Raw genomic sequence first — 24,165 nt, 5'->3', positions numbered from 1 at the left:
ATATAGTTATGCACAGGTGCTGAAAAATGGCTAAACTAGCTAAGAGCCAATGAAGATACAGGAGTATCTGCTGCCTGTATTTGGGACTGCACTGGATACTTTCAGCACCTGTGCAAAAGTGGTGCAGCAAGAGAAAGTCAGTAAGCAGTTATGTGGGTAAATCAGTTAACTTCTGCAATATTAAAGACCATGGATACAAGACCGTTGTTTATATGACCTCTCAACAGGCAGCAAAAAGTCCTCTAGTGAATAATTGGGGTAAGAAATAAGCACAGTAACACTTTAATGTGAAGCAACAGAGCATTTTATGATACTTTAGGTTTCAAAGTGTGAGCAAAATCCTCTCTTTTCTATGTCTTTTGAACTCCAAATTTATAAGATTTGTTTTACAAGTGCTCAGAAATCAATACAACACAGCCTTCTACTGTGTAATCTCAGACTTCTTATTTATTAAGGAATATGCAAGCCCTTAAATAGAGTCATGGACAAAAGAAAAATTCCATGCGAACTATGAACCAATAGGAACTTTAGGGGCGTGAATAAAACTGTGAAACTTTCTCGTCCATCAGGGTTACTTGATCACCATGATATCAGAAGACATAGGACAAAATGGATACCACAGACACAAAACGGATTCTGTTCTCTCACATTCACCCCTTTTATGACCAGTTGTGAGTATTTCAGGAGGTATATAGGAGCGCAGTACACATATCCTCAAGACTTTCCTACCTGTTTTACCTCAGTTCTCTACCTAGATACTCATAATTGTATCACATCAATAATGGATCTCTTCTTGTCTCGGGTCCATAATATACCATCAGGACCTCTTTGATAGGATTTTCCATAGACATGAACCTGATTACTTTGCACATAACATAAAATAGCACTTTTACAGCTATATATACCAATAAACAAAACAATTACAGTTGCATACAGGTGTGTGTTATCCATAAAAGTAACCTGCTTACACCTTTGAACTAACTGAATGGTTCAATAAAGAGAATGTTTCTCCCATCTTGAGTCTTTATTTGCATTATTTTCCTGTAACCATTTCTCCCTTATTTCAGCTATTTCCTGTATACAGTTGGGGAAAAAGTATATAGTCAGCCATCAATTGTGCAAGTTCTCCCACTTAAAAAGATGAGAGAGACCTGTAATTAACATCATAGGTAGACCACAACTATGAGATTAAAAATGAGAAAACAAATCCAGAAAATCACCTTGTCTGATTTGGCAAGATTTGCTTTTGCAAATTATGGTGGAAAATAAGTATTTGATCAATAACAAAAGTTCATCTCAATATTTTGTTATATATCCTTTGTTGGCAATGAAAGAGATCAAACATTTTCTGTAAGTCTTCACAAGGTTGACACACAGTTGTTGCTATGTTGGCCTATTCCTCCATACAAATCTCCTCTAGAGCAGTGATGTTTTGGGCCTGTCGCTTGGCAACACAGACCTTTAACTCCCTCCAAAGGTTTTCTATGGGGTTGAGATCCGGAGACTGGCTAGGCCACTCCATGACCTTCAAATGCTTGTTACGACGCCACTCCTTCATTACCCAGTTGGTGTTCTTGGGATCTTTATCATGCTGAAAGTCCCAGCCACGTTTCATCTTCAATGCCCTTGCTGATGGAAGGAGGGTTGCTCTCAAAATCTCACGATACATGGCCCCATTCATTCTTTCATGTACGGATCAGTCGTCCTAGTCCCTTTGCAGAGAAACAGCCCCAAAGCATGATATTGCCACCCCATGCTTCACAGTAGGTATGATGTTCTTTGGATGCAACTCAGCATTCTGTCTCCTCCAAACACGACGTTTCTACCAAACAGTTCTACTTTGTTTTCATCAGACTATATGACATTCTCCCAATACTCCTCGCTCCTAGCGAACTTCAGATGGGCCCGGACATGTACTGGCTAAAGCAGGGGAACACGTTTATCACTGCAGGATCTGATTCCCTGGCGTTGTAGTGTGTTACTGATGGTAGCCTTTGTTATGGTGGTCCTAGCTCTATGTAGGTTATAAACTAGGTCCCCCCATGTGGTTCTGGGATGTTTGCTCACCATTCTTGTGATCATTTTGACCCCACAGGGTAAGATCTTGTGTGGAGACCCCGATGGAGGGAGATTATCAGTAGTCTTATATGTCTTCCATGTACTTATTATTGCTCCCACAGTTGATTTCATCACACCAAGATGCTTGTCTATTGCAGATTCAGTCTTCCCAGCTACAATTTTGTTTCTGGTGTCCTTCGACAGCTCTTGGGTCTTCACAATAATGGAGTTTGGAGTGTAATTGTTTGAGGTTGTGGACAGGTGTCTTTTATACTAACAAGTTTAAACAGGTGCCATTACTACAGGTAATGAGTGGAGGACAGAGGAGCCACTTCAAGAAGAAGTTACAGGTCTGTGAGAGCCAGAAATCTTGCATGTTTTTAGATGACTAAATACTTAATTTCCAAAATAATTTGCCAAAAAAATCTTGCCAAATCAGACAAATTGATTTTCTGGATTTGTTTTCTCATGTTGTCTCTCAGAGCTGTGGTCTAACTATGATGTCAATTACAGGCCTCTCTCATCTTTTTAAGTGGGAGAACTTCCACAATTGGTGGCTGACTAAATACTTTTTTTCCCCTATTGTATCAGCCTCAATTTGGAGATTTTCCATAGGGTAATATGTGAAATAGTCTAGCATAATCGTGTGTTGAGAACCTAATTCTACTAGCAGTGTGACTTTTTACAGTGGCGGCTGTGTGTTGTGTTTTCCTCAAGCTTCACTGACATTGCTATGATTAGGAGAACCTGGAATGGCCCATCAAATTTCGGCTCACAGCTCTATCTCGTGTGTCTTTTTAGGATCACTAAATGTCCCAGTTTGCGTTCATGTGCTCCTTACAGTGATTTAGGGTCTGTAATGAAAGAATACACCTGTTTATCACACTATTTAGTCAATTACACAAGACTTGTACATCACAGGTCAGGCTTCAATAGTGCATGTGAAGTCACTGTCTAAAATATAATCATTTTCTAAGTGCTAAACCAAAAAAATATCGAATATGGAGACTTATTTTCTACCTGAGAGTATGTTAGGAAAAAAGCTATAAGCAAGCATTTGATCCATGGCTTGCCAATCTCTTCCTTTTCCTTCTGTATTTTTATCTATAATTCAGCCTTTCCACCCTCTGACTGCACTGTGGATTGTAAAGAGTGTGGAAAAGCTGTAAAACTTCCCTCATGACTTTTCCTATAAAATATTTACTTTTATCACTTCATGAACCCCAGTTTTACATACCACTGCCATCATGAGTTTTTCATCAATAGCATAGTTTTCTCCACCAGGTATGCTTCAGTCCAATCTTGAAAAAAGATCAACACAACAAGCACAAACTCTTATACACCTACTCGTGGTAACCTGTATATATTCAATCTGCAATCTCTGGAACGAGTAGAGCAGATGAGGGGTGTTTTTCTGCAGGGTATTTTCAGTGTTTCCTCTGTTATGTTGGATCATGACAAAACTGGGTGTACTGGCCACCTAGGTACTGAATCCTAGTGCCACCCATACCTTGTCCACCAAATCACACACATATAACTGGCTTTGACAAATGTGTTAGTCCATGGGTTATCTGGGCCATCACTAAGTAGAGAGCATTTTCCCTGGTTTCATCAATGTAAACTCAGGTGTGAAGTTTATCTTCACCAAGCTAAGCTTAGTTGGTAATAGGACTTCCTCCATCAGGGCACTTATGTTCATTGCAGTTTTCATGAGTTTCTCATGTGATGTTAGGAAATATCTGCTGTCTATATGCACATTTGGCCGTCTTACCCTTGCCACTCTACACGCATCAGTGAGTGCCTTCAGCTCTGCCTCTTTTGCGGATAGGTGAGGAGGAAGTGGCTTGGCTGTTATTACCTCATGTTGTGTAACCACAGCATATCCAGTGTAAAATCAACCAGCAACTTGGTATCTGGATCCATTTATAAAAAACTCAAAATCTAAATTAACAATGGGCTCTGAGTCAAGTTCAAATCCTGTTTCTTGTTGCATTTGAGCAATGCAATCAGGTGTTTGTATGTCTGCTGTGTCCTCCTGTATTAGAGAATATAAAAATGTAAAAATAGGTCTTTTCCGCATCTATCTTTCCTTTTTAAATCCAATGACCAGCTTATAGCTGGATTCATAACTGTGCATCATTTGAGTTCTACACTTGAGGAATGAGAAAAAACACCACAAAATACTGTGTTAATTGTAACTTTGAAATAAAAAAAAAATATTTCTGTGGCCTTTTCAACCTTGGCATGAGCCACAGAAATGCTTCTGATATAAAAGATGCATCCTTAGAGACAGTGTCCAGTCTGCTGCATAATACGCCCGAGGTTTCTCATGTAGACTATGTTTGGGGGGCAGTTTAATCTGCTGTAAGGTAATCTTTAGTGATGAGCGAGTACTAAAAAGCTCGGGTGCTCGAAGCTCGGGCCGAGCCTCCCAAGATACTCGTGTACTCGGCCCGAGCAACGAGCCCAATGTTATCCTATGGGAGACCCGAGTATTTTTGTGAAATGACCTCCCGGCAGCATGGAGAAACCCTAAAAATGGCACAAAAGTCTCAGAAGAGTGCTCAAATGACATGGCAACAGCATGGGGAAGACCCCTTGAAGCATTTATCACTCAAAAGTCACAGCTGTGAACAATTTTGTCCGCGTTTTACGCCATTTTTACGGACTCACCAGAAAACCTTCCAAAATGACCCCAAAATGATTTTTCATGGCAGAAATGTTAAGGGCACATACCCAATAGTGAGATAGAGCTGGTGTATGTTACTTTTTGAGATTAATACATGAAAGATTTTACGTGAAAACATTGTGTGGCACTCCGATGTCCCTGAGAAGAGACGTACATGAAGGCCTCTTGAGTCTAATGTGCCCATTTTGAGGAAGTGAGTCTTTGTAGTATTTTCCTTTGCCAGGGCAGTCCAAAATTGTGAGGTTCACCAATGTCCCTGGATAGAGACGTGCATGATGGCCTGTAAACCTGAAGTGCCCATTGTAAGGAAGTGGGTCTATTTTAGTATAGCCCTTTGCCAGGGCAGCCAAAAATTGGGAGGCTCCACATTGTCCCTGGATAGAGACGTGCATGATGGCCTGTAAACCTGAAGTGCCCATTGTAAGGAAGTGGGTCTATTTCAGTATAGCCCTTTGCCAGGGCAGCCAAAAATTGGGAGGCTCCACATTGTCCCTGGATAGAGACGTGCATGATGGCCTGTAAACCTGAAGTGCCCATTGTAAGGAAGTGGGTCTATTTTAGTATAGCCCTTTGCCAGGGCAGCCAAAAATTGGGAGGCTCCACATTGTCCCTGGATAGAGACGTGCATGATGGCCTGTAAACCTGAAGTGCCCATTGTAAGGAAGTGGGTCTATTTCAGTATAGCCCTTTGCCAGGGCAGCCAAAAATTGGGAGGCTCCACATTGTCCCTGGATAGAGACGTGCATGATGGCCTGTAAACCTGAAGTGCCCATTGTAAGGAAGTGGGTCTATTTCAGTATAGCCCTTTGCCAGGGCAGCCAAAAATTGGGAGGCTCCACATTGTCCCTGGATAGAGACGTGCATGATGGCCTGTAAACCTGAAGTGCCCATTGTAAGGAAGTGGGTCTATTTTAGTATAGCCCTTTGCCAGGGCAGCCAAAAATTGGGAGGCTCCACATTGTCCCTGGATAGAGACGTGCATGATGGCCTGTAAACCTGAAGTGCCCATTGTAAGGAAGTGGGTCTATTTCAGTATAGCCCTTTGCCAGGGCAGCCAAAAATTGGGAGGCTCCACATTGTCCCTGGATAGAGACGTGCATGATGGCCTGTAAACCTGAAGTGCCCATTGTAAGGAAGTGGGTCTATTTTAGTATAGCCCTTTGCCAGGGCAGCCAAAAATTGGGAGGCTCCACATTGTCCCTGGATAGAGACGTGCATGATGGCCTGTAAACCTGAAGTGCCCATTGTAAGGAAGTGGGTCTATTTCAGTATAGCCCTTTGCCAGGGCAGCCAAAAATTGGGAGGCTCCACATTGTCCCTGGATAGAGACGTGCATGATGGCCTGTAAACCTGAAGTGCCCATTGTAAGGAAGTGGGTCTATTTCAGTATAGCCCTTTGCCAGGGCAGCCAAAAATTGGGAGGCTCCACATTGTCCCTGGATAGAGACGTGCATGATGGCCTGTAAACCTGAAGTGCCCATTGTAAGGAAGTGGGTCTATTTCAGTATAGCCCTTTGCCAGGGCAGCCAAAAATTGGGAGGCTCCACATTGTCCCTGGATAGAGACGTGCATGATGGCCTGTAAACCTGAAGTGCCCATTGTAAGGAAGTGGGTCTATTTCAGTATAGCCCTTTGCCAGGGCAGCCAAAAATTGGGAGGCTCCACATTGTCCCTGGATAGAGACGTGCATGATGGCCTGTAAACCTGAAGTGCCCATTGTAAGGAAGTGGGTCTATTTCAGTATAGCCCTTTGCCAGGGCAGCCAAAAATTGGGAGGCTCCACATTGTCCCTGGGTAGAGACGTGCATGAGGGCCTCAAAACATTAAGTGTCCATTTTAAGGAAGTGGGTGTATTTCAGTATAGCCCTTAGGCAGGGCAGCCAAAAATTGGGAGGCTCCACGTTGTCCCTGGGTAGAGACGTGCATGAGAGCCTCAAAACATTGTTCCCATTGCAAAGGAGCGGGTCTCCTGTCGTTGTAATGTCCATTCTGCAAAGAATGGGCGAAAAAATTTACCACTGGGGGTATACCTGAAACAAAGACCTAACTATTGTAACGGTCATCATGATGGCGCATGAGGAGAAGGAGGAGCAGTCCAGCGATTATCCAAAGTCGAGAAGTGTACCCATGGGTGAGTGGAGGTACATGGCAAACTTTAAATTCCGCTCTCATTTGCTGGTGGTGTGGTGAAGTCTGGCCCAATCCAACCCTTGTTCATCTTTATCAGAGTCAGCCTGTCAGCATTTTCAGTTGACAGGCGGGTGCGTTTATCTGTAATGATTCCACCTGCGGCACTAAAAACACGCTCTGACAAAACGCTAGCAGCAGGGCAGGCCAGGACTTCCAAGGCGTAGAGAGCCAATTCATGCCACGTGTCCAGCTTGGATACCCAATAATTGTAAGGCACAGAGGAATGTCGGAGTACAGTTGTTCGATCTGCAAGGTACTCCTTCAGCATCTGGGCAAACTTAGGATTTCTTGTGGCACTACCCCGCACCTCAGGGGCTGTGGTACGTGAGGGGCTGAGAAAACTGTCCCACATCTTAAAGACTGTTCCCCTACCTCTGGCGGATTGGACTTGTGCCTCTCTCGGCTGTACGCCTCGGTTGTCCACTGATTCCTGACCTATGCCGCTAGCGTTTTGTGAGGGGAATGCTTTGCCTACTTCCGTGAGTATGGCCTTCCGAAACTGCTGCATTTTGGTTGACCTCTCCTCCACGGGAATAAGAGACAAAAAGTTCTCCTTGTAGCGTGGGTCTAACAGTGTTACCAACCAGTAATGATTGTCGGCCAAGATGTTCTTAACGCGAGGGTCACGAGACAGGCAGCTTACCATAAAGTCAGCCATGTGCGCCAGACTCTTAACAGCCAGGACTTCAGTAGCCTGACCAACAAGATGACTGAACATGCTGTCCTCCTCCTCCTCCTCCTCCTCCTCCTCCTCCTCCTCATCTACCCTGTCCTCTGGCCAGCCACGCTGAATCGAGGATATGACTGGTGTGCATGTCATATCCTCAATTTGGCCGGAGAGTTGCTCCATGTCTTCATCCTCCTCCTCGTCATAGTCCTCCACTGCACGTTGTGATGAGACGAGGCTGGGCTGTGTGTTATCACCCACACCCACTACTGTTTCTTGCTGCAACTCATCGCGCTCCGCCTGCAATGCATCATGTTTGTTTTTCAGCAGGGACCGTTTTAGAAGGCAGAGTAGCGGTATGGTGACGCTAATAATGGCGTCATCACCACTCACCATCTTGGTGGAGTCCTCAAAGTTTTGGAGGATGGTACATAGGTCTGACATCCATCTCCACTCCTCAGGTGTTATGTGTGGAGTTTGACCCATTTCCCGACGGCTTAGGTGATGCAGGTACTCAACAACTGCCCTCTTCTGCTCACATATCCTGACCAACATGTGCAGAGTTGAATTCCAACGCGTGGGGACATCACACACCAGTCTGTGAGCCGGAAGATGCAAACGGCGCTGAAAGCCGGCAAGGCCGGCTGAAGCAGTAGGTGACTTTCGAAAATGTGCAGACAGGCGGCGAACTTTTACCAGCAGATCAGACAGCTCTGGGTATGACTTTATAAACCGCTGAACCACGAGGTTGAGCACATGGGCCACGCATGGAACATGTGTCAGCTGGCCTCGCCTCAAAGCCGCCACCAGGTTCCGGCCATTGTCACAAACGACCTTTCCTGGCTTTAGGTTCAGAGGTGTGAGCCAGTGATCTGCCTGCTGTTTCAGAGCTGTCCACAGCTCTTCTGCATTGTGGGGTTTGTCACCTATGCAGATTAGCTTCAGCACAGCCTGTTGCCGCTTCGCCGAGGCAGTGCTGCAGTGCTTCCAGCTTGTGACTGGTGTGGAGGGCACAGTGGATGAGGATGCGCAGGAGGAGGAGGAGGCTGAAGAGCATGACATTCCGGAGCTGTAGAGTGTGGGTGAAACACTGACTGAGGTAGGGCCTGCAAACCTTGGTGTGGGAAGGACGTGTTCCGTCCCTCGCTCAGACTGGGTCCCAGCTTCCACAATATTAACCCAGTGTGCCGTCAACGAGATGTAGCGGCCTTGCCCACAAGCACTTGTCCACGTGTCTGTGGTTAGGTGGACCTTGGGTGAAACAGCGTTGTTCAGGGCACGTGTGATGTTTTGTGACACGTGGTTATGCAACGCGGGGACGGCACACCGGGAGAAATAGTGGCGGCTGGGGACCGAGTAACGTGGGACAGCTGCCGCCATCAGGTCACGGAATGCTTCTGTCTCCACCAGCCTAAAAGGCAACATTTCCAGCGCAAGCAGTCGCGAAATGTTAGCATTTAGAACTGTGGCATGTGGGGTGTTGGCAGTGTATTTGCGCCTGCGTTCAAAGGTTTGCTGAATGGATAACTGAACGCTGCGCTGGGACAAGGACGTGCTTGATGATGGTGTTCTTTCTGCGTAGGCAACTGCAGGTGCAGGAGTGGAGGAGGCTTGTTCGCAGGCAGCATGGACAGAGGATTGGCTCGCATGCACAACCAGCGAAGACGTAGCAGTGACATCAGCAAGCACTGCTCCTCGACTCTGTTGTACTTCCCACAAAGTCGGGTGCTTGGCTGACATGTGCCTGATCATGCTGGTGGTGGTCAGGCTGCTAGTTTTGGTACCCCTGCTGATGCTGGCACGGCAGGTGTTGCAAATGGCCTTTTTTGAATCATCTGGATCCAACTTAAAAAACTGCCAGACTCGTGAAGACCTAACATTTGTACAGGCACCTTGTGTCGTCGTGTTGTTCCGGGGAACGGTTGCCTGACTTCTGCCTGGGGCCACCACCCTGCTTCTTACTGCCTGTTGTGATGCTACGCCTCCCTCCCCCTGTGCACTGCTGTCCTCGCTCTGCATATCCTCCTGCCAGGTTGGGTCAGTTACTGGATCATCCACCACGTCGTCTTCCTCTTCCGCACCCTGCTCCTCCTCCTGACTTGCTGACAATTGTGTCTCATCATCGTCCACCACTTGTTGAGACACGTTGCCAACTTCGTGAGAACGTGGCTGCTCAAATATTTGGCCATCTGTACAGACGATCTCCTCATGACCCACTTCAATATGAGCTGGCGAGAGGCCAGAATGTGTGAATGGAAACGTGAACAGCTCTTCCGAGTGTCCAAGTGTGGGATCATTAATGTCCGAGGAGGACGTGTACTCAGCCTGGTGGTAGGAAGGAGGATCAGGTTCAGAAATGTGCGGTGCAGTATCACGGCTACTGACACTTGACCGTGTGGAAGACAGAGTGTTTGTGGTGGTGCCAATCTGACTGGAAGCATTATCCGCTATCCAACTAACAACCTGTTGACACTGGTCTTGGTTCAAGAGCGGTGTACTGCTGCGGTCCCCAAGAATTTGGGACAGGACGTGCGAGCGACTAGATGTGGCCCTTTGTTGTGGCGAAATTAGAGCTTGCCCACGACCTCGGCCTCTGCCTGCACCACCATCACGTCCACTTCCTTGTTCCTTGCCAATGCCCTTGCGCATTTTGCAATGCTGTGCACTGCTGACGTGTATATTCACTACTTGTGCGTTATATCAAAGTTTCTGGAAATTGCACACAAGTGCACCTGTACGCTGCCACCGACAGGCACACACGTGCGGTTTTAAAAACCAAGCACGGACGCAATAATAACCTAACACAGGTTTTAGGAGCAAAAATTAAGAACTCTGACACTATCAGCCACTGCTGACTGACGTGTATTATACACTACACTTGTGCGTTATATAATAGTTTGGTAAAAACGCACACCAGTGCACCTGTACGCTGCCACCAACAGGCACACACGTGCGGTTTTAAAAACCAAGCACGGACGCAATAATAACCTAACACAGGTTTTAGGAGCAAAAATTAAGAACTCTGACACTATCAGCCACTGCTGACTGACGTGTATTATACACTACACTTGTGCGTTATATAATAGTTTGGTAAAAACGCACACCAGTGCACCTGTACGCTGCCACCAACAGGCACACACGTGCGGTTTTAAAAACCAAGCACGGACGCAATAATAACCTAACACAGGTTTTAGGAGCAAAAATTAAGAACTCTGACACTATCAGCCACTGCTGACTGACGTGTATTATACACTACACTTGTGCGTTATATAATAGTTTGGTAAAAACGCACACCAGTGCACCTGTACGCTGCCACCAACAGGCACACACGTGCGGTTTTAAAAACCAAGCACGGACGCAATAATAACCTAACACAGGTTTTAGGAGCAAAAATTAAGAACTCTGACACTATCAGCCACTGCTGACTGACGTGTATTATACACTACACTTGTGCGTTATATAATAGTTTGGTAAAAACGCACACCAGTGCACCTGTACGCTGCCACCAACAGGCACACACGTGCGGTTTTAAAAACCAAGCACGGACGCAATAATAACCTAACAGGTTTTTTTGGGGAGCGACAATTACAGTACAGACAAGTCAGACACTATCTGGACTGTTTTACACTGTGTACACCAGCCCCAGATATGAAGGCTGGTATACGGTCACCACTACCCTGCCTGCCTGCCTGCCTGTATACTGCTACAATAGTCCTGACAAGGACTCTTTTGGTCACTAGCCTGTATTCAGACCTGGCTATACCCTGCCTGTATATAGCAACAATAGTCCTGAGAAGGACTCTGCTACTGTACGCCGACCTGGCTATACCCTGCCTGCCTGTATACAACTAGAATAGTCCTGAGAAGGACTTTTGGTCACACTGTTTGCAGCCCTGCAACTGAAAAAGCTATAAAGGGCCGCAAAGCTTTCCCTGAATCAGCGACACTCTCCCTACACTCACTGTCAGAATAGCTGTGAGCAGAGCACAGCGCGCCGGCCTATATAAAGGCTCGGTGACGCTGTGCAGGCCGGCCAATCACTGCAATTCCACAACTAACAGGGCTGTGGCATTGCAGTGGTCTGCCAGCCAATCCCTGCATGAGGGCTGGCTCTCAAAAGAGCGCCAACATGCAGAAATGAAGACCACGAGTAAAGCACGAGTATCGCGAGATTACTCGGTCCCCGCCGAGCAGCCCGAGTACAGTGATACTCGTGCGAGTACCGAGTAGTGACAAGCATGCTCGCTCATCACTAGTAATCTTCCTTTCCTCAGTGAGATGTTTGGTGCCTTGTGATAGTGCCCTAAAAAGAAGACTACCCTCTGCTGAGAGAACTGTAGATTACTCTTAGAAGTCTTTCATCCATGTTCTGCTAGGAAATTCAAAAATAAGATAGATTACTCCTGACATGAGATTTGATCAGGACAGCATGCAGTAAATCATCCATATACTATAAGCTAATGCAACACAATCCTAATATGGAGGAGTCCATTTTTGCAAAATTGAGGACATTGCAGCAGTATACACTGTTGGTGACTTTTAGATGCCTTGTCATAACACAGACCACGTATACTGTATACTGTTTATGTCCAATAAGGAATAAAACAAGCAAAAACATAAATACTGGTAGTCTGGGTACACTGCAGAGGCATGGAATAAAAACACAATTTCGAAGAAAATCACCATCAAATCCTTTCATGATTTACCAAAGAAAAATACTGTTTGCATATACAATGAACAAAGATATAAACACAACACTTTTGTTTTTGCTATAATTTTTCATAAGCTGTACTCAAAGGTCTAGGACATTTTCTATGTACACAGCAAAGGCCTGTAAACACTTGTCCTTTGCTGAGATAATCCATCCACCTCACCATATCATGATGATTAGGCAGCAAGATTATTGCACAGGTGTGCCTTAGGTTGGCCACAATAAAATACCACTCCAAAATGTGCAGTTTTACCACACAGCACAATGCCACAAATGTCAAGAGTTTTGAGGCTGCATGCAATTGACATGCTGACTGCAGGAATGTCTGCCAGAGCTGTTGCCCATGAACTGAATGTTCATTCCTCTACCATAAGCCATCTCCAAAGGTGTTTCAGAGAATTTAGTAGAAGATCCAACTGGTCTCACAACCACAGACCACCTGTAACCACACCAGCCCAGGACCTCCACATCTAGCATCTTCACCTCCAAGATCATATGAGACCAGCCACCTGAACAACTGCTGCAACAATCAGTTTTCATGACTAAAGAATTTCTTCACACACTATCAGAAACTGTCCCAAGAAACCTCAATTGCATTCTCGTCATCCTCTTTGGTGTTTCTTTCTGACTGCAGTTTGTCATCATAACCGACTTGAGTGGACAACTGCTCACATTTGATGGTATTTGGTGCATTGGAGAGGTGGTCTCTTCACAGAGCAATCCTGGTTTGCATTGTACAGGACAGATTGCAGACTACATGTATGGCATCATGTGGGTGAGCAATCTGCTGTTGTCAATGTTGTGAATCTAGTGGCCCATGGTGGTGGGGGCTTATGGTATGGGAAGGCATAAGTTATGGAAAATGAACTTAGGCGCATTTTATTAATGACATTTTGAATGCACAGAGATACCATGATGAGATCCTGAAGCCCACTGTTGTGCTATTCATCCACCACCATCATCTCATGTTGGAGTATGATAATGTACAGTCCAATGTTGCAGGAATCTAGACACAATTTCTGGAAGCTGAAAACATCCCAGCTCTTGCATGGCCAGCATACTCAACAGAGATGTCACCCATGGAGCATGTTTGGGGTGCTCTGGATTGGTGTATATGACATCATGTTCAAGTTACTGCTAATTAGCCTGCAACTTTGCACAGCCATTGAAGTTTAGTGGACCAACATTACATAGGCCACAATCAACAACCTGCTCAACTATATGTGAAGCAGATGTCTTGCACTACGAAAGGCAAATGGTGATCACACCAGATACTGACCCTCTGAAAACCCCCAGTACTTTAAAGCTGCACGTTTTAGAGTGGCCTTTTATTGTGGCGGGTCTAAGGCACACCTGAGTAACAATTACACTGTCTAATCGGCATCTTGATATGCCACACCTGTGAGGTGGATGGAGTATATTGGCAAAGGAGAAATGCTCACTAACATAGATTTAGACAAATTTGTGAACAATATTTGCGAAAAAAAGGCTTTTTTTTTGCATAAAGCAAGTCTTAGATGTTAGAGTACAGCTCATGGAAAATGGGAGCAACAAGTGTTGTATTTATATTTTTGTTCAGTGCACAACAGATTTCCCTGACCCAGTATCTACTAAGAAATCTAATCTTCTGTCCAGATTTAATTTAATCATTGTGGTAGGGTTATTAAAGTAAATGAAAAAACAAACAAATAAACTATTGCTAACTATTTTTGGTCACACAGTTAGGCTAAAGTTCACACACTGCGTTTTTTTGACGCTGCGTTTTTGTGCGTTTTTGGCCGCTAAAAACGCACAAAAACGCACCCGCGGCAAAAAACCACGGCAAAAAACGCATGCGTTTTTACCGCGATTTGGTGCGTTTTTGGCTGCGTTTTGCTGCGTTTTTGATCTCTGTGTTTTTCTGCGGTTTTCCAATGCATTGCATAGGGGGAAAACGCAGAAAAACGCAGGAAAGAATTGACATGTCCATTTTTTTTTTTAAGCTCAAAAACGCAGCTTAAAAAAACAGTTGTGTGCGGACAGCAAAATTGAAAACTCATAGACTTTGCTGGGGAAGCAAAGTTATGCAGTTTTGAGGCCAAAAACGCACCCGAAAAACGCGCAAAAACGCCGCGAAAAACACACTGTGCGCACATAGCCTTGAACAGACAATAAGACCATGCTTCCTGCCATGTAGATGAGTGGAGGCTGCTGCGTTCTTCCTTTCCCCCCACCCCCGCCCTTGCTCTCTGTAAAGATGAAACGTACAGACTTTGTTCTACAAGTTTGAATAGATTTTGGTTCCTCCCCTTAGCTAATTGCAAAAAGTCTTTAAATCTTCCCTTTTCCTGCAAATACTCAGTCCCATATCTACTAATTAGATATCCTATTGACTGTCCCATCTACTATTTTATTAATATGTGTATTCACATCCGTCTCTTTTGTATTTACCAATTCCTCAAGGTCTTCAACCTGTACAGTAATATCTGACTTACATCTATTAGATTTGTCTGAATAATGGAACATGCTTCTTATCAAATTACTACACTGTTTCAGCACAATTACTAGATCATTTATAACTTAGTCAGTCTTTCATGAGAGGCAGTATGTCGTTTCTTAGTTGTTGGAGTTTCTCAGCCGCCATCTACTGTGTTACTTTCATTGCCCTCCCCACCACATGTCGACAGATGTGGGGAGGTGGTATATTGCAACAGGCATGATACAAGCATTTGGGGAATTGGGCTTAGGTTTCATCACTCTAAAATTTAAACAACAATCTCTCCATCCTAGATTCTGTATTATACATACTTATCTACCATCCTGGTGCATTATAAGGAGCAGGTACTGATGATTGTGTCTGATTAAGTCTGTCCAGTCCATCGTCAAAAGATTCATACAATATTTGATTTCTCCATGCCTCCCCGTCACTTCCGTAGTCACATTATCTCACTACTTAGCCTCAGCCTATCGTCTTCACCATGCTTTATTTCATGAACAGAGATTTACCTGAACACATACAGATCCCCTTTGAAGGAATCCCAGCCTTTTCCAACATTATTTTATCGTCTGTTTCAGCATTTTTGCTTTCACATTCTCTGACTTTTCTCTTTGCTGTCTTTTTGAAGTGTATTTTTCCCCTACATACTACAAAGCAAGTTTCCCATACTTGCTCCCTAAGCTCTCAGGTCTGGTTCTAGTCTCTTTAACACCCTGAATTCTTGTATCAGTGCTAGCACAATGTTACCTTATTGATAGGTCTGGGAAAGCTGCTTCACACCATATAAAACACGAAACCCAGTACACATACCAATTCTATTGAGTTGATCATTCAACAGTCAACTAGAGACATCAATAATAACAATTCTTTAAGTAGCAGTGCCACTAAGTTTCACACTTATACACTAATCAAATGACATGCACACAGTTCACAAAGCCATAGATACCGTATATTTTCCCATTTCTTGCACCAGACTATTTAATGCAAAATAACTCACCTCAAATGAAGTAGTACCAAACTCAAAGAAAAAGTAAGGCAAGTTTGTTAGAATAGGCTTCTTACCTTATGCTGCAGCATTTCAACATTACTTTTTCTGCAGAGTCCATTTTCACTCAAGACCCAGATAATATAATGCGCATCTGCCCCAGGTGAAGGCATCTTGAACCCCAAATTAATAAGGCTTGTTTTACGAGCGCTCAGGAAATCAATACAGTACAGCCTTGTATGGTGTACCTAGAGATATCTTCTTGATTACTGGACATGCAGACTCTTAAAAAGAGTCACAAAGTAAAAGTTCCTTGTGAACTATAAACCAGTAGGAATGTGAAACTTCCTTGCCCATCAGTGTTACTTCATCACCATGACATCAAAATATGTAGGACAAGATGGAAACCACAGACACAAAATGGATTCTGTTCTCTCACAAAATTTTACTATAAGGCAGCTAACTTGTCTAAAAATATAAATGTGCTAGATTTATTAGCTAATTAAAATAGATAAGTGATTTGCGGGTATTTTGAGGGAGTCACTGTATATCCTGCAAGTTTTTACATTACGATACCCTAATTAGGCCAGTTTCAGGCAGCCCTGATATAACTTCAGCACACAATAAACCGTATAATACAGATCCTATCATGAACTTATTATGGCAGTTTGAAATTGACCTTATAGCGTTTATAAAATGATGAGGAATATGGAAACCTGACAATGAATACTTTTTGTAAAGCTCAATATCTTACGCCATGACACAAATACTTACAGCGCCAGCTCCAGTTTTCTCCACACATGCGGCAGTTCCAGAATTGGCTTCATCTATAGTACAGTTACTTGCTGCAATAACAAACTCAACATGTACCGAATTGCTGATGCCGGACTACAAAAAAGGTGAAAATTGAATTGGTAATTGTTTAGAAATATATGTTTAGTTCAATAATGTGATAACATTATGTGAGTACTGCTGCAGAGTTCAGGCAGTGGTCAATCAAGATATGACAGTGGTCAGTTTTCATATTGTTAAAAGTGCTGGAAGAGACTGTAAGCGCAAATAGGGTCTTATCCTAAAACACTGTTAGCAATGGTGCTGTAAGGGTAGACTCACCTGGTGTGGTTGTGAGAGTCACAACCACTGTAATGGCGTAAAAATGGCTGCAGCAGAATCCACAGGGAGATGCAGTTCAAATTTGGAGAAAAAAGGGTTAATAAACCACGCTGCCGTAGAAAGGAGGATCCCTGGAGAAGGAATGATTTTATTTGTCTACGTGTTTCAAACGCTTATGACTTCTTCTTCAGGACAAATCATATACCATATAGTATATGATTTGTCCTGAGGAAGAAGCCATAAGGCTTTGAAACACGTAGACAAATAAAATTATTCCTTCTACATGGATCCTCCTTTCTACGGCAGCGTGGTTTATTAACACTTTTCTCTCCAAATTTGAACTGCAGTTTACATATTGCGGAGGCGTAATGGTGGAATGAGCTCTTGGCCATGCCAGGTGTGCACCGAAGCTCCCTCATTTGCATATGAAGTAAATAGTTTTTTTATGCCAACTAACCCACTAAAAACTAGCATGATTTATGAAGGATCTAGGTCCCATGCATACCTGTATAAGTGCTCCAGTTAGTATTTTGGAGCTGTCAGACTCCTTTTTACAGGCCTATTCCGATCTGTCATTTTTGGCATATTCATGGGATATGATATAACTGTCTGCTAGGCTACAGGGACCTGTACATATCTTGAGAATGTCACCACATCTCAATTTGCTATTAGTGAAAAGGTGGCACTCATGCACAGCTCTCTACATATACTTCTCCATTAACTCTGGAAATGGCTGAGCATCTTTGTCATGAATATGCCATAAATGAACATGGGAATAGCCATTCTGTTATCATACCTAAATAAATTTATGTAATTTCCCATAAAACCAGCTCTAGTGTAAGATATATTTTAATAATATGTATTATCTTGGTTAGGGCTCTCTCATATAGGCATATATTCTCTAATGCGAGATAATACTAGTAAACAGCAAAATTGGTTCAGACATGAAAACAGTTACACTGAACTAATTTTGAAGAGATAAAAACGAAAATGATGCTTCAAATTTGAAATTGGCTCTAGTTTTTATGATACAGTGGTGCGTCGATATTTCTCACAGCCTTTGATACAACCCTAGGCAAGGAATACATCATCAGCCTTGTGTCATCAGTTTTGCACCATCCAACGGACTACTGGATTGCTTAATCAATATGGCATCATCTCCAAATGACTAATAAATTGAGTCATCAGTATTTCATCATCTCTAAATGACCATTGGTAGATGCCAAAGAAAGAAAGATGATGCAATGCTAATTAAACTTGCCTCACACAACTCTATAAAAGGCGCATGTTCTCCCTCTATCAGTCACACAGCATTTTCACCGGTCGACTGATATCATCGTTCAGCTATTCAGTGATGTCTCGGGCTTGCATTTATAAAGCAGATAATTTCTGCTATATCTGTGGTGAGGTTACTTTTGAGTCACAAAAGTGAAACTTGACTCATATGGTTAAGAAAGCCTACAACCTGTATTTTGGTGGCAAAATTGGAGATCAGGACAAGGATCAGGATCAGTGCCTCTGTGGTGACTTAAAGGTGGTTGCCCTCGTGCTTGGTCTCCAGATTAGTTACACAAAGTACTGTTGTTTCCTATGTGAATGGGATAGTTGAGCAAGACAAAAACACTACAAGAAAAGAGACTGGCTCCTCAGAAATGCACTGCAGGCGGGAACTATAAAGGTTCTTCATCGATCACTTCTTGAACTACAAAAAGTTCTGTTACCTCCATTGCATATCAAGTTGGGTCTGATGAAGAACTTCTTAAAGGCAATGGACAAAAATGCAGAAGCATTCAAGTATCTCATTTGTAAATTTCCAAGGTTGTGTGAAGCAAAGATAAAGGATGGAGTCTTCATTGGTCCTCAGATTCGTGTGCTTTTGCAAGATGAGCAGTTTCACTGTTTACTGTGTGGCAAGGAAAAGGCTGCATGGGTAGCATTCCAGTTAGTGGTAACAAATATCCTTGGAAACACCAAGTCAACCAACTATAAAGAGCTGATGGAAAATCTTCTTCAGGCGTATCATAATCTTGGCTGCAACATGTCATTAAAGATTCATCTCTTGCATTCGCATCTAATCTTCTTTGCACCAAACTGCGGAGCAGTGAGTGACGAGCACCGTGAGCGATTTCACCAGAAAATTGCGACTATGGAAAAAAGATATCAGGGTGATTGGAACCCTTCGATGCTTGCAGACTACTGTGGGCAATCACCAGAGATAATCCAATGCTTGAATACAAGAGACAAGTAAAAAGGAGCCAAGTATCTAGTATCCCACAGCCTAGAGGTGGAAACAGGGCGGCACCGACAGACATACAAGCCGCGGGAGAACAGACTGTGCCAGCACTGCCAGCAGGGGGCTCTGGAGGACGAGGCGCATTTCCTTCTGCACTGTGACAAATTCTCAGCAGTGAGGGCCTCCCACTTCCAGAAACTTACCGCTCATACCCTGAACTTTCCATCCATGGACGAGGAGAGGAAACTCCGCATTCTACTGGGGGAAGAGGAATCAATGGTGGAGATCGTCGCCCAATATGTCTCCACTTGTCATAAAATGAGGGGTACTAAAGACCTCCAAATGGCCCATCACTCCCTAAATTGTGGCCCCAACTCCCCATCCCCACAACCCTAACCCACTCCCCTTTCACACTTCTTTTTTTGCTTTGGCAATGCTAATAGTTTTTTGGTCCTGCCAATAAAGCCTATTTCATTTGATTTGATTTGATTTGATCTAGAGACTAAGGACATATTTTGTACTGTGCAATAACATATATTAATAGTTAAAATTATAATTGTTCAAAGTGCTTAGATATGTGATTTAATTAATTAGATTTAAATACACTCGCGTTTCCTCTGAATACATCTAATAAAATTTGTTTGACAATACATGTGCAGTTTTATATCTGTAGAAGTAATAACTACATGTTATAATGATTTATTAACTTGCATAACAGTAAAACGCAAACTCTTTGATTTCATGGAAACTAGAGCCAAATAACAGTTTTGCTTGTCATATTTGAATTCAGCACATCAAAATCATTAAGAAATGGCTAACTTGATTTCTGAACCAGACAACTTTTGAAATTTTTCCTAGTGTAATCAGTCCAATTATGTTAATGACACTCGGCTCAAACTCTGATCAGACTTTGAGCCGAGTGTTAAGGTCCAGTCACACTAAGCAACTTACCAGCGATCTCAACAACGATAGGGATCGCTGGTAAGTTGCTAGGAGGTTGCTGGTGAGCTGTCACACTGCGACGCTCCAGCGATCCCACCAGCAACCTGACCTGGCAGGGATCGCTGGAGCGTGGCTACACGAGTTGCTGGTGAGCTCACCAGCAACCAGTGACCAGCCCCCAGTCTCCTAGTTACAGCACACATCAGGTTAATTAACCCGATGTGTGCTGCAGCTAAATGTGCACAGAGCAGGGAGCAGCGCACACTGAGCGCTGGCTCCTTGCTCTCCTAGTTACAGCACACATCGGGTTAATTGCCTGATGTGTGCTGCAGCTAAATGTGCACAGAGCAGGAGCCGGCAGCACAGGCAGTGAGAGCGGAGGAGGCTGGTATCAAAGGTAAATATCGGGTAACCAAGGACAGGGCTTCTTGGTTACCCGATGTTTACATTGGTTACCAGCCTCAGCAGAAGCTGGCTCCCTGCTCACTGCACATTAGTTGTTGCTGTCTCGCTGTCACACACAGCGATCTGTGCTTCACAGCAGGACAGCAACAACTAAAAAATGGCCCAGGACATTCAGCAACAACCAACGACCTCACAGCAGGGGCCAGGTTGTTGCTGGATGTCACACACAGCAACATCGCTAGCAACGTCACAAAAGTTGTTCGTTACCAGCGATGTTGCTAGCGATGTTGCTTAGTGTGACGGGGCCTTTAGTTTACTGTGATCTGATTCTCTTGCATGCAAGAATCTGAGGAGAAGAAGTGAAATTAATTTCTCCATCTCGTCCATTGACTGATTACATCCAAGTGCATTCTAATGATTTCCACAAATCCATAGACCTCTATAGGTGCGTGTCATCCAATTGTCTGATGCAGTCACAGCATGTTTATGACTTGTCTGTCATATAATCTAACTATATAACTTTCATCTGTAATTAGCAGATTACTCAATAAGTAGCCCAATGGCAAGGTCAGACACAGACCATAAAAAGCCTCTATCCCTGTCTATTCAATAACTCATCATAGAGCACCTCCCTTATGTCTCTCACAATGCGTCAGGAATACTGAGCTGTATCCCCCTAGATGATCCTTTGATTGAAATCTTGCCTACAGTATTCATACATGAGAAAATTATCCAGATTTGCTAGATTTTTACCTGAATTCTTCCCCGGCCAATCTCATGGAGTAAGTAAAATGTTGAGTTGTTTCCAACGTTTCCAACATTAATTTTGTGAAGGGACACATCAACTGCATGCACAACCTGGGTATCGTTAAGAGGTGCCAGGTTTGGGCAGTCAGGACAGACCTTGCGCATATTTTCTGCTGAATCTAAAGGAAGACAGAAAAGTCATTGACTATAACATAATTCTGAATGGCACACATTGGGCTCAAATTTAAAAATGAAAAACACTTTGGCAACCAGCTTTCAACTACCTGTAAATGTAGAAAAAAACTTGTTTTATTTAAATATTATTTTGCCAAAATTGGCTTCATTCTGCCCCTACTCCCAGTTCAGCACATATATCTTTCTATAAATTCTGTGAAAATTCAATGTATAGCATGACAGAATTCTGGAACTTTGACTAACGTGATAAGTTTGTCACAATCTAGAAATCAAAAGAGAAAATTAATCAAACTGTTTTTGCCAGAAAACTGTCTGAAACCAAGATCTGAATTGGGAATCTGCCTCCGGGCCCTGAAATTATACACCTTAGTTACAGTGTGTGCGTGCGCCCACTACAGTTGGGACTGCAGCATGCACGCATATGTACACATGCTTCAATTGAGATCCCTTAATGTGCATGCGCGCTCATGCACGCTACGAGCGGGATGCCGCAGCATTGTACACGCTGCTGGGCAGGCAGTATCTGTGTAAGGCAGCATGGTAAGATGGATTTCGCTATGAATTGTGTATACAGAAGCCCCAGCTTCTGCTTTCTGATGTATATACACCAGCCTCAGTGTCTTCTATATGATGTATATAGACCAGCCCCAGCTTCTCCTATGTGATGTATATACACCAGCCCCAGTGTCTACAATGTGATATATATATACAGTCATATGAAAAAGTTTGGGCACCCCTATTAATGTTAACCTTTTTTCTTTATAACAATTTGGGTTTTTTCAACAGCTATTTCAGTTTCATATATCTAATAACTGATGGACTGAGTAATATTTCTGGATTGAAATGAGGTTTATTGTACTAACAGAAAATGTGCAATCCGCATTTAAACAAAATTTGACCGGTGCAAAAGTATGGGCACCTCAACATAAAAGTGACATTAATATTTTGTAGATCTGTTAGAGATAGTCAGCCAAAATATGCTGAGCAGCCATGTTGAACCTAACAGCCATCTTAGGCAGACTTGAGCAAACCAACTTTGCAGCTAATGAGATGCATTGGCTAGAGTTCTCCCCCCAGAGAGGAGAAAGAGATGATATCAGTGTTATTAGCAAGTATAAGAAAAAGTCTAAAAAGGTTAAATCGAATAGAAGAATACAATTGCGTCAGTTGATAGATGGTGATGTGTAGTCACGAATAGCAGGTATATTGAATTGATAAAGAAACAAAGTTGTCAATAGAGTTGTCAGTGTTTGAAGAGTTATGTGAAGTAGAGGCGCCTTCAGGGATCAGAGATGTCAGCAATGACGACATTACTGAATTAATTAAAAGTACCATGGAGGCCCATAGAGATCTGATAAGTTTCTATCGCAATGCTCGTAAATAATGTCATGATGTATCATTATATTCTTTGTTTTTTAATGTGTACGCCTTTCTCTGCAGTATGAGCTTTCCTTTGTCTAACATGTATAAGAGCCCCCACACGCCTATCGGGGACACTTCTTCTTCATCTGTTGCTAATTCTGCTGTTCTGCAAGACACTTGCATGTGTCATCCTGCCGCTAACCTGTCTTATCTGCTCTGTTGCTATCTCGGAATAAACTTCAGTCTTTGCTTGGAACGGATTGTCTACAACGTCTTCTTAGCTCTCGAGGTCTACGAGAACTTTTTCTTTCAAGTGGCGATCTCAGCTAAGGAGGAGAAGCCAGGACGGTGGCTGCCTCCAAGAAGAACCTAGGAAGAATTTGTAGACGAGAGCTAAGGACTGGAAGGGAAAAAGAAGAAAAAGCGTTGCGCAACGTGGAAGTCACTCAAAGGAAGCCAGCCTGAAGAGAACCACTCATGAGTGCATCCCAGTCTGCCCGATTGTTTTTTTTATTTTATTATAAGAGACTAAGGACTATAGAGATTTATGTTTAACTAAGAAGAAACCTCTTTGTGAGTTTATCTACAAGGACGTGGAGAACTGTTTTTGTGCCACGGTAGCAAAGAGGCTTTAAAAGACGGAGGGATACGCCTGGCAAGCGTAGTGAGTGAGGCTGGAAAGCAACTACATCTCACTTGGTTGACTCAAGCCGGCACACGGGTCTTCCATACAGAGAGGTGTGAGTATCTAACTCTTGCTTGAATCGCATTGGTTGATACTAGAGCAGACTTAAAACGCGTCCTTGTAGACCACTGAACTGATATGGAGTGGTTAAAAAGACAGGCAGAAAGGCACGCTAACACACCCCAGGTGGAAGGGGTTAATACAGAAGTTACATCGTTAAAAGGATGCAATGGTTTGTGCAAGAGAATAGAGAATTAGACAGAAAGAAGTCGCTAGTTAGGGAAGGGTGCCGAGTAGCGGCTTTGTGTAAGACAGTGATGGCTTTTGACCAGGCAATTGAAAGACAGCCTCAGAGACAGCATATTAGTGGGGTCACGTGGAATAGAATAGTGTATGGGGAGAGAGAAGCGCAGCAGAATGAGACATTAAAGCAAGCAGAGGTAGCACAAAGGGAGGGGTATGAACTCCGGGACCTGCATGCAGCGATGAAAGAGAAGGGGGAGGTGGCACGGAGTCAGAATGTGACAGGGAAGAAAGTTGAGGAATGGAGACTTAGGTTAGAGAACTGGATGAGAGAGCATATGGAAAAGCAAGAAGTAGTGACAAAACATATTCAGTTGATGCAGGAGCAGTTAAAGAAAGAGTCTGGGGAGGCTGATGATGGGGACGATTCATCCCAGATAGAGGACAAACCTAATGCCACTTCT

The 24,165-nt window shown here is 43.5% G+C and overlaps 1 protein-coding gene across 1 annotated transcript in view; it reads right to left on the bottom strand.

The window, feature by feature from the left end:
- AHSG (alpha 2-HS glycoprotein) overlaps positions 1 to 24,165 on the bottom strand; it is a 43,529-nt gene that overhangs the window by 4,099 nt on the left and 15,265 nt on the right. Inside the window, exons 4-5 of the mRNA XM_075338534.1 lie at positions 21,223 to 21,395; positions 16,551 to 16,664 (exon numbers count right to left, since the gene is read on the bottom strand). Coding sequence (XP_075194649.1) covers positions 16,551 to 16,664; positions 21,223 to 21,395 — 287 coding nt within the window. The remainder of the gene's footprint in view (positions 1 to 16,550; positions 16,665 to 21,222; positions 21,396 to 24,165) is intronic.

This window comes from Anomaloglossus baeobatrachus, chromosome 3 (genome assembly GCF_048569485.1).
Source record: "Anomaloglossus baeobatrachus isolate aAnoBae1 chromosome 3, aAnoBae1.hap1, whole genome shotgun sequence".
In the NCBI taxonomy this organism is placed as follows: domain Eukaryota; kingdom Metazoa; phylum Chordata; class Amphibia; order Anura; family Aromobatidae; genus Anomaloglossus; species Anomaloglossus baeobatrachus.
This window is presented reverse-complemented; position numbering and strand designations above follow the sequence as displayed.